The 14,994-nt window shown below is 41.1% G+C and overlaps 1 protein-coding gene across 4 annotated transcripts in view; it reads left to right on the forward strand.

The window, feature by feature from the left end:
* The window catches only part of SERGEF (secretion regulating guanine nucleotide exchange factor), a 234,558-nt gene that overhangs the window by 141,401 nt on the left and 78,163 nt on the right, over positions 1–14,994 (forward strand). For all 4 annotated transcript variants that reach the window (XR_004436276.1, XM_033208197.1, XM_033208198.1 and 1 more), the window contains exon 10: positions 2,891–2,927. Coding sequence is in view for 3 of the 4 variants with exons in the window: in XM_033208197.1 (XP_033064088.1) it covers positions 2,891–2,927 (37 nt within the window). In the remaining variant the exon portion in view is untranslated. The remainder of the gene's footprint in view (positions 1–2,890; positions 2,928–14,994) is intronic.

Genomic DNA, 14,994 nt, shown 5'->3' on the forward strand with positions numbered 1-14,994 from the left:
CTAGCTTGGAGATCAGGCAGACCTGGGTTTTAGATCTGCTGCTGCCACTTGTCTAGCTGTGAAGATCATTTAATATGTATGAGCCTCAGTCTCCTTATGTCTAAAATAAGAAAGTGGAACTTACCTGAAAAGATTGTTGTAATGACTAAAATGTGATAATGTTTATAAAGTACCTTGGCATGACACCTGGCACATATGAATCCTCAATATATACTGACTTTAATTCCTACAGTTACTATTGCCCCAGCCACCACTACTACTGCCACCACAGTTAAATAATATTTTGAAAATAGAGAATAGTAGAAAAAATATCTTACAATCTTACCACCATGATGCAGCTACCCGTATAATTTAAATTTCCTTCAAATCCTTTTCCCCCACTACTTCTAAACATTCCTGATTTTATCACATGTATATTTTATACCCAGGTGGGTTTTTTTCCTCCATGGTGGTAACTGCATTATTTTTTCTTGTTTTTAATAGATTTTTTCCTAATTATAAAAATTGTTTATAAAATTCAGAGTTTAGAAAAAAAGAAAAAGAAAAATCATACTCATTGGTAACATTTTGTTGTATCTCCTTCCAGTCATTCTTATTCACACTTTGTTATAGAGTTGAGATCATATTATATATACAATTTTTATGTAATTTTTCATATGAATATTTTCTTATTATAAGCATCATTTTCCAAGGCTGCATATTAGTCCATCAGATGGTTCTACCATAATTTACATAAGCATTTCCCAATTGTTAGACATCTGAGTTTTTTCCAATTTTTCAATCTAAATAGCTTCCTGTAACAGACCTAGGGAACCAACCTCATTACAGCCAGGAGGCATATAATGAACTTGTGCTGTGTATATGGTCCTGAGTGAGGCATAGTGGGAGCCCTCAGGTCAATCAGACACAGAGCCAGCCTCAAAGGAGCTCAGAGACTAAACAACCTGGAAATACTTACCGGCAAATAAGCACTGTCAAGGAGTCCACTTAAGTGTGCGTAACCTTTTTCCTTTGGAAACTGGGATCTGGGAAGCACAGCTTCTACACAGGAAAAAGCCTAGGAAACCTTGCTGCCCCTTCTCACCTATGAATATGCAGATTGGCTTCTAATACTCAAATGCCTTTTGAGCTACGCTGTCAGGGGCCTGCGCTAAGAACCATTGAATATTACTTACAAGTGGTTTTCACTGGGAAAGAATGAGAAACACTACCAAAGGAATTTGTGGGAGAATTAAGGGAATCAGAGTGACTCTAGTCTTAGTTTTTTATTTTATTTTATTTTTTTAATTGACAGATAAAATTGTATATGTTTACTGTATACAACATGATGTTTTGAAATATGTATGCATTGTGGAATGACTAAAGTGGCTAATTAACATATATTACTTCACATAGTTGTCATTTTTGTGGTGAGAAAACAAAATCCATTTTCAGCATTTTTAAAGAATCTGATATATTAATTGTAGTCATATATAATAACATGGATGAACCTGGAAGACATTACTTTAAGTAAGTTAAATAAGTCAGGCACAGAAAGACAAATACCACATGATCTCATTCAATAAGGAATCAGTGATATGTGGATTTTAAAAGTTGATTTCATAGAAGTAGAGGCTAGAGTGGTGGCTCTAGTCTTAGTTTTGTCACAGACTTGCCTAGGACCTGCGGTAAGTTATTTCTTCCTCCCGAGCCTCCATCTTCTCCTCATAATGTAGGGTATCTCCAGGGCTCTTCCAGCATTAACATTCCAGAGTACTTGAAACATTCCTCTTGCAAGGAGCTAAAGTGAGTATCCTGATAAAGGTCACAGGATAGTTCTCCAAAGTCTAGAGCTCCTCTTAATTAGTTCTGGGGAACCATTTATGCCTTTGTATTCCCAGTCACTTCCTCCTGCTAGCGGTTGGGACATATGGAGACTGAAGGGCAAGAAGTATCTTTCACTGGTTGGAAATCCTGGATTCAGAAAGCCAAAAATTGTCTTTTATGTATTAAGTATTTGTTCTTTTACGTACTTTGTTCTTTCATCCATTCCCTCATTTAGCAGATGTTAACTGAGTCCCAGGCCTTGTCCAATCCATCCGTGCAATACAGAGGTGAATGAGACTCAACCATGTTCTCAAAATACATGTAGTCTCATAAGAACAGGAAACAATGATAAAAGGCAACAAGATGGTTGCTACAGTGGGGGTACATTTAAGAGCATAAGGACAGGTGCACCTGAGTCTGCCTAGACACAACAGCAAAGGAGTCTTAGTAGTTACTTTGAGATTTTAAAGGATAAGTAGAAATTTTTTAGGTATGCAGTAGAGGAGAGGACATTCTGGGTAGAGGAACAAGCATGTGCAAGGGACTAGAGGTGTGAGAGAACATGACATGTTGAAAGAACTGCAGATAGTTTGTGTGGCTGGTAGGTGAAAGGGATAGTGGACAGATGAGAAAAAGTCAAACATTTCTCCACGGACCAGTCTGTTTCCACTGAATTCTTTGCTCATTTTATCAGTCCATATGAGAGTGATGGTCTTTTTAGTTCAGTTTTCAAAAACTGTTATCTTTATTGCCTTATCTTTCCATTTTTACAGTAACATATGCTCGTTATAGAAAGTTTGAAAAATACAAAAAGGAAGAAAGGATTTAAAAAATTACTCATGGTCTCACTAGCTAAAGACAACTTTAATATCTGATGCCTTTCCATTCAATATTTCTTTATTTTCTCTTTTTACGTAGCTGTGAATGTGTTGTAATTACAATCTTAACTTTTGTATGTGATGCTGCTTTCTATTTCCTTCCTAAATTTTGCCAAAAATGGATGTTAGTGTCATTAGAAAAGAACTATGATTATAAAATACACTGACTGAAATATCTATCCATTTTCTTTGTTTTTTTTTTACAGGTCTCTTGTGGCTCAGAGCATAATTTGGCAGTAATTGGTGAGTAATTTTTACACTGATAACTTTCTTCTGAAAGTCATGTGGCAGAATTGGAGAAGACTTTTGGTTAACCAAAAGCCATGGTGCGTGTGCTCATGCATGTTTTAGGGGAGATTGGGGAAAATGGAAGTCTTTGGTTGACCAAGGGTTTACTAGAAGCTCCTTTTCTGAATATTTCAATTCATATCATTGAGCATCTTTTTAAGGTACCTGAGCTGGCCTCCCTGCCTGGGAAGTGGCATTTGAGCATATTTTTTTTTTTTTTTTTTTTTGAGGCGGAGTCTCGCTCTGTCGCCCGGACTGGAGTGCAGTGGCCGGATCTCAGCTCACTGCAAGCTCCATCTCCCAGGTTTACGCCATTCTCCTGCCTCAGCCTCCCGAGTAGCTGGGACTACAGGCACCCGCCACCTCGCCCGGCTAGTTTTTATACTTTTAGTAGAGACGGGGTTTCACCGTGTTAGCCAGGATGGTCTCGATCTCCTGACCTCGTGATCCGCCCGTCTCGGCCTCCCAAAGTGCTGGGATTACAGGCTTGAGCCACCGCGCCCAGCCGAGCATATTAAAGAACTCACAGGCTGAGGGGCATCATGTGTAGAAAGCCAGACATAAAAAGGAAGAATGATTGGACTGCTTCTGGTTTTTTGAATAAATCCTGATTCAAAAGTTCTTTCCTATTGGTTTGGCTCTTTCTTTGGAAATATGCGGTTCTGCTCACTGCCCTCGCTGCCTTGTATTTAGCGGCACTCAGGAGCTCCCAGCTGGACTCAAACCTCTGGTTAATAGAGGCTTCCTCTTAGTTGGCCCTGGATAATCACAGTTTAGTGTTTTCGTAATTAGATCTATTCATTCAAGAAGCCTTCTCATTACTTCCACAGGTAGACTCAGTTTCCATCTCACAGTACATTAAAAAGACTGCAGTGTAGGGGCAGACTGCCTGAGTTCGGTACAGACTTCTACTTACTAGCCATGTGAACTTGGACAAGGTATTTGAATTCTCTATGCTCATCTTTAAAATGGGGAGGGCAATAGTGCCTACCTCATAGTGTTGTTGAAGGGAAGAGTTAAGATATGCAAAGCACATAGAATGACGCTTAACTCCTAGTAGGGGCTTTGGTAATGTTTGTTATTATTACCTGGTGTTATGTGTTAAAGTAATTGCCCTCCTCTGGCCTTTAGTTTCCCCAGCTGTAAATGGAGAAGTTAAAACAGAAAACCAAGTTTCCCTGCAGCTCTGATATTTTAGGACTCTTGTTATAACCCCACCACTGACTGACTTCTGTCAATAATTTCTGTTCCTGGCCACTCCTGTCTCCTAGCTTCTAACTTTGAACTTCTACCAGGCAAGGCCCTTGTGTTTTCCTCATTTATTGCCTATTCACAACACCTAAAGCAGTGCGTGGCTCTTGGCAGAGACTCACACGTTCTTTTCTGAATTGAGCTAGACTGGCTTGGCTGCCTGGGGTGGCAGTAGTGTGAAGCACTACTTTGCAGGCCCAAACATGATGTACAAAGAGGCAGAACCAAGGACAGCAGAGGAGGTGGGGAGTAACAGGGGCTGGAGTTAGAGAAGGAGCTAGAAAATGTAACAGCAAACCTGCGTGCTTTGCAGCAGGACCAGATACTTCATACCGGAACTGCTTCAGCCTGGTTGTAATTAAGACAAGCTAATCAAAGAGTCAAAGGCAGTGCCTAGGACATTGCTGCTACTGCTATCACTGGACTGGGGGAGGTTGGCTTCCCCTGGGACCAACACAAACAAGAAGATTGCAGGGAATCTAAATTTGTGAAAGCACAAAATCTAGATGAAGGAATGGGTCGGAGCTAGCAAAGCGACAGGCTGAGCTGATATAGGCAGCCTGGGGCTGTAGAAGGAGCAAAGACTCTGCAGGCAGACAGCCTTGATTCAAACCGGTTCCATCTCTGTGTGAGCATCCATATTCTTATCTTTGTAATGGGATAATCATTCCTCCTTTCAGGATTATTGTGATTAGGTGAGATAATTTATGTGAAATACCTGGCAGATATAAATTCCTTTGGTTTCTCTTTTCTCTTGGTTGGGTAGGGGGAGGGGAGAAATACTTGTTACTGTAACTGTTCTAGTGAAATATTTCTTTGTTGGGAGAGAAAACTGACATTCTGGAAAGATGTGTCCAGTGTTACCTGTGTGGAGGCCATCAGAGGCAGTGGGAGAACAGGGCATGCTGGCGAGCACTTGAGGGCAGACCTGTTATTTTCCATTGTATCCCCAGGGATACAATGGAATGGGACCTGGCTCATAGACTGCTGAATAATGGTTTCAGAGTCAGGAAAGGTGAGTGCAGGCACAGGGCTCTGCACATATGTACCTGCCTGCCAGCCAGGAGCAAGAAGCTCTCCATCACTGGAGGAATGAGGCCCTGAGTGGGTGCTCTGCAGGGTGCAGGCTTTAAAACAGGAAGCTACAAGAAGCTGCCTGTTAGCCCTGCCAGGAGGCCAGCATGAGGGAGACAAGTTGCAGGTGAAGTAGAGTTCCTACCAGCTTAAAGCCACGTTTCCCATGGGGTTGAGCTCCTCCCCTCAACCCTACTGCCTTTGCCTACTTTAGAGGGATTTCCCTGCCTTCAGTTTCATTTCCTGAACTCTAGCCCTTCAGTGCCTGGTGCTGTGTCCCACATGTAAAAGGCACAAAATAGTTATAGAATAGACTAGAAGATAACATAAATCAGTCAAACTTTGCCCAAGGGTAGAAGCAACCTTAATGTCTAATGAGTGTGTGACAGATGAATCAACTTGGAAAGGGAAGTGAAACAGAGAATGGTGAAAGGACATGATTGAGAACCTACTCTGTCTTAGGTTAATGGAAACAATTCCTCAAAGTATATTTGTTGTATCTGCTTTAGAGACAGGCTCAGAGGTTAAATGGGTTAAACAGGTTGTAGAGATAAGTAGCAGTGTTACCTGAGCAATGGGCTCACTGCCCAGTGCACATAGAAGCAAATACTGTGACACTGGCTTTGAGAAAAGAAAAAAGCTTTATTGTGAGTCAGTTGACAAGGAGACAGGGAGGCAACTCTCAAATCAATCTCCCCAATCTGGGAGTGGGTCAAGGTTTTGTGGCATTTTAAACTAATCCCAGGTAATGCCAGTGCAGCTGGTCGGCCGATGGTAACAATTAGGTTGCTAAAGCTTTTCTCCTGAGCATGACAGGTAACTTTGGCTCTACGTTACCTGTAACTTAAGCAGTGATTAATTGGTTTGAACTGGTCCTACGGTTACTGCAGTAAATAGTACAGCTGTCTGCCTGACTTCCAAAACTGCTCCTTCCACTCTATCATTTCCAGTGGACTGAAGTAGTATGGGTAGTAGTAAGGAAGAGCTCAGGCATTGGGGACAGATTGCCTGGATCCAGATTCTGTCTCCTCCACTTACGAGCTGTGTAACCTGTGTAAGTGACTTACCTTCTCTGTGTCTTGATCACCTCATCTGGGATATATTATTATTGACTTCATAAGATGGTTAGGTAAAGTGCTAAGAACAATGCCTAACACAGAAGTAAAGACTCAATAAATGTTAGCTGCTATTATTATTATTATTATTCTATATTAAGACCTCAAGGAAGGAAATAATTATAAGCCTGAGGCCAGGGTAGGAATCTCAGGAGCTGGAGAAAGAAGTGTCTTTCCCAGCCTGGATATCGGGGTCCATGGCAAGATCTCAGCATAGCTGCAGGATGGATTTGTAAACTGGAGCCTGGGGTTCCCATTGGGGAATCTGCACATCCAAACAGCCCTGGAAACAGTGCTAGCCCAGATTTGTTCAAAGACAGGATTCTGCTATCCATTGTCCCAGACAGGAACTCAGGCCCTGCATGTTCCAGCCTGAGGCAAGCCCCATGGAAGGCACATTTCAGTTTCTTGCGAAGATGGGAATTTTACTCTGCTGCTTTATGTGCTTCTGGGTTTCTTTGTTCCACTTCTTTTGAAATTTGGTTTAGTTACTTCCTTAGTTTTCCAATTAAGTTTCTCTTGACATGTTTTGTCTTTGCCACCAGGTGCCCGCATGGCTAGACAGAATGGTGAAGTGGTATGAGTTCTTGCTTTAGACTAAGAACTGTTGGAGCTGAGCATAGAGAGACTCAGGTGACAATCAGAGAGAGCTGAGGCCATTGACCATGGCTGGCTTGGGCATTCTCTACCTATGTGCCTTGTACAATCACTCTGCCTCACTGAGCCTGATTCCTCATTTGTAAAATCGACACCCTGATACCCACTCCCAGAAGCTGTTCTTCCCAATGGCATACATATGTCAAGTGCATGCTCAGTACCTGCCATGTCATAGGTGCTCCGCAGGTGCTTGTCCGCTTGGCTGCTTCACTAATTCGCTTTCTTCCTTTCCACCTAGGATTTCTTTCCACATCTGACAAAGCTCACTGGCTAACTCCCATTTGTGGGCATAGGCTGAGGTGAACTGAGGGCATGTGGCCATCACTTGCTGAGAAGATCCCCGCCTTTCAGAGGCAGGGTCCCCAGATCCAGCTCTGTTTTCAGGCCCCTCACCTCTGTGTCTGGATGAATTGGCTCCAGCTGTTGTGCTTCCATCAGGAGCAGCTTATTTTGGCTTGAATTGGCAATTTGTTTGCCTTCTCCCCTGATGTGCAGTTTTGTCTTCCCTTCCTGCGGAGAAAAAAGAGCTGACTGCGTTTCCTCTCTCCCTACTCCACACAGACCTTGGAAGGATTTTATTGGTGGCCTTTTCCTGGAGCACTCAGGCTTGCCAGACAGGCATTGTTAAAGGGTTGGTTATTGGCAGGGAAGTGTGATGCCTCCTCCTCCTCCAAGCAGAGCCAATTCTTTTACTAAATTGGAGCTATAATATATGCTTGGATTTTTTTTTCATTTCACAGATGATTTTCAACTGTTGAACCATTGTACCTTTGTACATGTATGTATGGTGGAACATCTGACCTTGGCATGAAACTATCAAGCAATTTCATGTAAGAATTTAATAGGAATATAAAGAAATAACTCTTTTTTTGGCACTGGATATTCCTTTGAGAGGTGATATCTCCAAACCCTAGGGCCTTGCAGAGAGCTTAGAGGCAGATACAAACTTGTATGTTTCTGTGCACAACAAGATAGGCAGAATGTAAATACTTTACCTATCTCATCCCATTTAATCCTCACAGCAAATTGATAAGCTGGTACTCTGGTTAATCGCATCTTCTAGGTAAGGGAAAATGAAACTGAAGGTGAGCAATTTACCCTGCCCAGGTTACACAAGTAGGAAGAATTTGTGTGTTAGGTTTTTTACCCACGCCTCTAATTTCAGAGCCTGTGGACTACTACCCGATGCTGCCTTCCTGCAGACTGGTGACGGTCTGGCCTGTTTTTAAAGCCACCAGATAGGAGTATTTCATCTTTTTGTTTCAGTGTTTAAAATGAAAAACTCCCTTCCATGCTATCTCCCTCTCTCCAGTTCCCCAAAACCCTTCTACCACATGTGCAGCTAAAGCCTGTTACTAGTTTCTTCTGTATCCTTCTAGTGTCCTTTTACATATGTAAGTGAATACTAAGATATGTTTTTATCCTGCCTTTTACATAAATGGTAGCATACTATGCTCATTGCTCAGTGCCTGATTTTTCTCAACGATTTTTCTGGGAGATCTTTCCATATCAGTATAAAAGCTGTCCTAGCTCTTTTTTTTTTTTTTTTTTTTTTTTTTACAGTTATGTAATATTCCAATGTTCCTATGTACCTTGATTTATTTAACTAGTGCCCTGTTCATGGACATTTATGTAATTTCTAGTCTTTTGTTATTTAAGCAACACTATAGTGAATGACCTTCTATATATGTTATTTCATGTGTAGGAGAGTATAGTTATAGAATAAGTTCCTAGAAGTGAAATTACTGTGTCAAAGTATAAATATATTTGTAATTGTGCAATGTACTTCAAAATTGGCCTCCATGGGGCTATGCCATTTTTCACTCGTGCTAGCAATGTGTAAGGGTACTTATTTATTGCAGTCTCCCTAATAGGATACGTTAAGAAACTCGGATTTTTGCCAGTCTGATAGGTAAGCAACTACTCAGGGTAGTTTTTGTTTATCTTTTAAAGTTGAAGTATAAAATATATAGTAAAGTGCACAAATCTTAAGGGTTGAGACTGATGAATTTTTACATATGTATATACTTAAGAAAACACCACCCAGAGCAAGATATAGAACATTTCCAGCACCCTGGAAGACTAGTTCATGCTCCATCTCTGCCTGTAACCCACCCTCGGAGGTAACCATTCTTCTGACTTCTATCTCCAAAGATGCCTTTGTTTGGACTTCATATGAATGGTGTTTGACTTCTTTTGTTCAACACATTGTGTCTATAAGAATCATTCATGTAGTGTGCAGCAGTAATTTTATAATGCTCGGTAATATTCTACTGTATAACTGTATCACAACTTACTTAACCATTTAACTGTTGAACATTTGGGTTGTTTCCAGTTTGGGAATGCTATGTACGAATTCTTATACATGCTTTTTGGTAGACATGTACGTTTATTTCTCTTGGGTGCATGATTAAGACGAGGAATTCTAGTTCATGTTTATCATTGGTAAATACTGCGCAACAGTGTTTAAAGTAGTTGCACTAATTTACACCCCCACCAGCAATATGATAGTTCCATTTGTCCTATACTCTCACCAGATATTTTCTATCTTATAGATTTAGGCAATTCTGTTGAGTGTGCAGTATGGAATCTCACTGATTTTAATTTGCATTTTTTCTCATAACTAATGATGTGGAGTACCTTTTTGTATGCTTATAGGCCATTTGGATGGCTTCTTTTGTCAAATCCAAAGACTTTAAGCCTTTGCGCATTAAGTTGGGTTTTGTCTATGCTTTTCTTAGTGACTTGTAGGCATCCTTTATATCTTGTAGATTCCAGTCCTTTGTTGAATATGTGTATTGTAAACATCTTCTCCCAGCCAGTGGCTTACTCTTTTACTTTCTTAATCGTTCTTTTGATGAATAGTTATTTATTTTAATGAAGTCCAGTTTATTGACCATTCCTTTAATGGTTTGAGGTATATGTGCCCTATTTAAGACATTTTTACCCATTCCAAGATTATGAAAGTATTCTCCTATGTTTTCTTTGTGAAGCTTTATTATTTTGCCTTTTGTATTTAGTCCTAAAATCCATCTCAAATTAGTTTTTTAAAACATTTAGAACCATTTATTGAAAAGTTCATTTTTTACCATTGAATTGTGAAGGCACCTTTGTTATAAATCAAGAGACTGCATGTATATGTGAACGTGCTTTTAGATTTTTTTTATTAGTTTGTTTTTCCTTTTGTATACTAGTACCACACCAGCTTGATTATCGTAACTTTATAATAAATCTTGATATCTAGCATTATAAGCTCTCCTACTTTGTTCTTATTTAAGATTATTGTGGCCTTTTTAATCTGTCTAATTTTAATTATTGTAAATGAAGGTTTAGCATCTTTTTACATGTTCAAGAACTATTTATATTTTCTCCTTTATGAAGTTTTTCACACCCGTATTCGTTTATTCATTGTTGCTGTAACAAATTACCATAAAATTAATGGCTTAAAACAAGACAAATGTATTATCTTCAAGTTTGAGGTCAGAAATCTAAGATGGGTCTCACTTGGCTAAAATCAAGCTGTCAGCAGCCTTCATTCCTTTCTGGAAGTTCCAGAGAGAATTCATTTTCTTGCCCTTTCTAGCTACTAAAGGCTACCTATATTCCTTAATTTGTGACCCCTTCCATCTTCAAAGCCAGCCATGGCTTTTCAAGTCTTTCTCCTACTGCATCACTCTGACACTGACTCTTCTGCCTCCCTTTTCTACATTTAAGGACCCTTCTGATTACATCAGCCCTGCCTGGATAATCCAGCATAATCTCCCTGTATTAGTACCTTTTCATACTGCTGTAAATACCTGCCCAAGACTGGATAATTTATAAAGGAAAGAGGTTTAATTGACTCACAGTTCGGCTTGGCTGGGGAATGCCTCAGGAAACTTACAGTCATGGTAGAAGAGGAAGGGGAAGCAAGGCAGGAAGGAGAAGTGCCGAATGAAGTGGGGAAGAGCCCCTTATAAAAGCATCAGATCTCACGAGAACTTACTCACTATCACAAGAATAGCATGGGGGAACTGCCCCCATGATTCAATTACCTCCACCTGGTCGCTCCCTTGACACCTGGGGATTATTACAATTCAAGATGAGATTTTGGGTGGGGACACAGCTAAACCATATCACTCCCTGTCTTCATATCAGCTAATTAGCAACCTTAATTTCATCTGATAACTCAGTTCCCCTTTGCCATGTAACAAAACATATTTATAGGCTCTAGGAATTAGGACATTTAGGAGGCCATTATTTTTTCTACCTCAGTATCCTTTGCGTTTGCTGTAGAGTCTGAATGTTTGTGTCTTTCAAAAAATTTTATTTTGAGATTTATTCCCTAATGTGATAGCATTAAGAGGTGGAGTGTTTGGGAGGTGATTAGGTCATGAGGGCTCTACCTTCAAGAATGGGATTAGTATCCTTGTAAAAGAGGTCCAAGGGAGCTTGTTCACCCCTTTTGCCATGTGAGGACATTTAAAAGGTGCCACCTAAAAGGAACAGGCCCTCACTATATACCATCAGATCAGCTAGTACCTAGATCTTGGACTCCCCAGCCTTCAGAACTTCTATTGTTTATACATTTTCCAGTCTAAGGTATTTTGTTATAGCAGCCCAGAAGGACTAAGACAGCCTTTTATTTTTTTAAAACAATTGGATTGTTAGTCTTTTTCTAATAAATGTCTGGGTGTTCTTTACATATTAGGGAGATTAGGCATTGTTCTGTGATTCGAATTGCAAATGTATTTTCCCAGCTTTTTATCTTTTGTTTTTAATGTTTTTGTTTATTTTGTCCTCAATACTTTGCCATGCAACCTTTTCTTTTACTATAGATAAATGTATCAGTCTTTTCCTGTATGGCTTTTGGATTTTGAGTCAGGGAATCCTTCTCTACTCCAGAGTATAGTGGTCTTTCTTTATATTTTATTCTAGTATGATCATGCATTGCCTAAAAATGGGGATACGTGGCCAGGGTCAGTGGCTCACACCTGTAATCCCAGCACTTTGGGAAGCCAAGGCAGGCTGATAACTTAAGACCAGGAGTTTGAGAACAGCGTGATCAACATGACTGATACAGTTTGGCTGTGTCCCTACCCAAATCTCATATTGAATTCCCACATGTTGTGGGGAGTGACCTTGTGGGAGGTAATTGAATCATGGGAGCAGGTCTTTCCTGTGCTGTTCTCTTGACAGTGAATAAGTCTCACAAGAGCTAATGGTTTTAAAAAGGGGAGATTCCCTGCACAAGCTCTCTCTTTGCCTGCCACCATCCATGTAAGATGTGACTTTCTCCTCCTTGCTTTCTGCCATAATTGTGAGGCCTCCCCAGCCATGTGGAACTGTAAGTCCATTAAACCTCTTTATTTTGTAAATTGCCCAGTCTCAGATATGTCTTTATTAGCAGCATGAAAATGGACTAATACAGTAAATTCATACCAGGAGTGGGGTGCTGCTGAAAAGATACCCGAAAATGTGGATGTGACTTTGGAACTGGATAACAGACAGAGGTTAGAACAGTCTGGAGGGATCAGAAGAAGACAGGAAAATGTGGAAAAGTTTGGAACCCCCTAGAGACTTGTTGAGTGGCTTTGATCAAAATACTGATAATGATATGGACAATGAAATCCAGACTGAGGTAGTCTAAGATGGAGATGAGGAACTTGTTGGGAACTGGAGTAAAGGTGATCCCTGTTGTGTTTTAACAAAGAGACGGGTGGCATTTTGCCCCTGCCCTAGAGATTTGTGGAACTTTGAACTTGAGAGAAATGATTTGGGGTATCTGGTGGAAGAAATTTCTAAGCAGCAAAGCATTCAAGAGGTGACTTGAGCACTGTTAAAGGCATTCAGTTTTAAAAGGGAAACAGAGCATAAAGGTTTGGAAAATTTACAGCCTGATGATGTGATAGAAAAGAAAATCCCGTTTTTCTAAGGAGAAATTCAAGCCAGCCGCAGAAATTTGCCTAAGTAATGAGCAGCCAAATGTTAATCCCCAAGAAAATAGGGAAAATGTCTCCAGGGCATGTCAGGGGTCTTCATGGCAGCCCCTCTTATCACAGACCCAGAGGCCTGGGAGGAAAAGATGGTTTTCTGGGCTGAGTCCAGGGTCCCTCTACTGTGTACAGCCTAGGGACTTGGTGCTCTGTGTCCCAGCCACTCCAGTTGTGGCTGAAAGGGGCCAATGTGGAGCCCTGGCCATGGCTTCACTGGATACAAGCCTCAAGCTGTGGCAGCTTCCACATGGTGTTGAGCCTGTGAATGCACAGAAGTCAAGAACTGGGGTTTGGGAACCTCTGCCTAGATTTCAGAAGATGTATGGAAATGCCTGGATGCCCAGACAAAATTTTGCTACAGTGGTTGGGCCCTCATGGAGAACTTCTGCCAGAGGAGTGTAGAACTGAAATGTGGGGTCAGAGCCCCGACAGACTCCCTACTGGGGCACTGCCTAGAGGAGCTGTGAGAAGAGGGCCACTATCCTCCAGGCCCCAGAATGATAGATCTACTGACATCTTACACTGTGCACCTGGAAAAGCCATAGACACTCAGTGCCAACCTGTGCAAGCAACTGGGAAGGAGGTTGTACCCTGCAAAGCCACAGGGGCAGAGCTGCCCAAGACCATGGGAACTCCCCTCTTATATCAGCATGAGCTGGCTGTGAGACATGGAGGCAAAGGAGATCACTTTGGAACTTTAAGATTTGACTACTCTACTGGATTTTGGACTCGCATGGGGCCTGTGATCCCTTTGTTTTGGCCAATTTCTCCCGTTTTGAATGGCTATATTTACCCAAAGCCTGTACCCCCATTGTATCTAAGAAGTAACTAACTTACTTTTGATTTTACAGACTCATAGGCAGAAGCGACTTGCCTTGTCTCGTATGAGACTTTGGACTGTGAACTTTTGAGTTAATGCTGAAATGAGTTAAGACTTTAGGACACTGTTAAGAAAACATGATTGGTTTTGAAATGTGAGGACATGAGATTTAGGAGGGGCCAGGGGCAGAATGATATGGTTTGGTTGTGTCCCAAATCTCATCTTGAATTCCCACGTGTTGTGGGAGAGACATGGTGAGAGGTAATGGAATCACAGGGACAGGTCTTTCTTGTGCTGCTCTTGTGATAGTGAATAAGTCTCACGAGATCTGATGGTTTTGAAAAGGGGAGTTTCTCTGCACAGGCTCTCTCTTTGCCTGCCACCATCCACGTAAGATGTGACTTGCTCCTCCGTGTCTTCTGCCACAATTGTGAGGCCTCCCCAACCACAGGGAACTGTAAGTCCATTAAATTTCTTTCTTTTATAAATTACCCAGTCTTGGGTATGTCTTTATTAACACTGTGAAAACAGACTAATACAATGGTGAAACCCCGTCTCTACTAAAAATACAAAAAAATTAGCTGGGCTTAGTGGCACATGCCTGTAATCACAGTTACTCGGGAGGCTGAGGCACAAGAATTGTTTGAACCAGGGAGGCAGAGGTTGTAGCAAGCCAAGATCCTGCCACTGGACTCCAGCCTGGGTGACAGAGCAAGACTCCCTCTCTCTCAAAAAGGGGGGATATGTTCTGAGAAATGTGTCATTAGATGATTTTGTCATTGTGCAAACATTATAAAGTATACTTAACAAACCTAGATGGTATAGCTTAGGACACACCTAGGCTGTGTGGCTTAGCCTGTTGCTCCTAGGCTATAAACCTGGACAGCATATTACTGTACTGAATATGTAGGCACTTGTAACACAATGGTAAGTATTTGTGTATCTAAACATTAAAAATATAGTACAAAAGATTAAAAATGGTACATCTGTATATGGCACTTACTATGAATGGAGCTTTCAGGACTGGAAGTTGTTCTGGGTGAGTCAGTGAGTGAGTGATGAGTGAATATGAAGGCCCAGGACCTTATTATATACTACTGCAGCCTTTACAGACACTATACACTTAGGCT

Source organism: Trachypithecus francoisi, unplaced genomic scaffold (genome assembly GCF_009764315.1).
Source record: "Trachypithecus francoisi isolate TF-2019V2 unplaced genomic scaffold, Tfra_2.0 Lachesis_group8, whole genome shotgun sequence".
In the NCBI taxonomy this organism is placed as follows: domain Eukaryota; kingdom Metazoa; phylum Chordata; class Mammalia; order Primates; family Cercopithecidae; genus Trachypithecus; species Trachypithecus francoisi.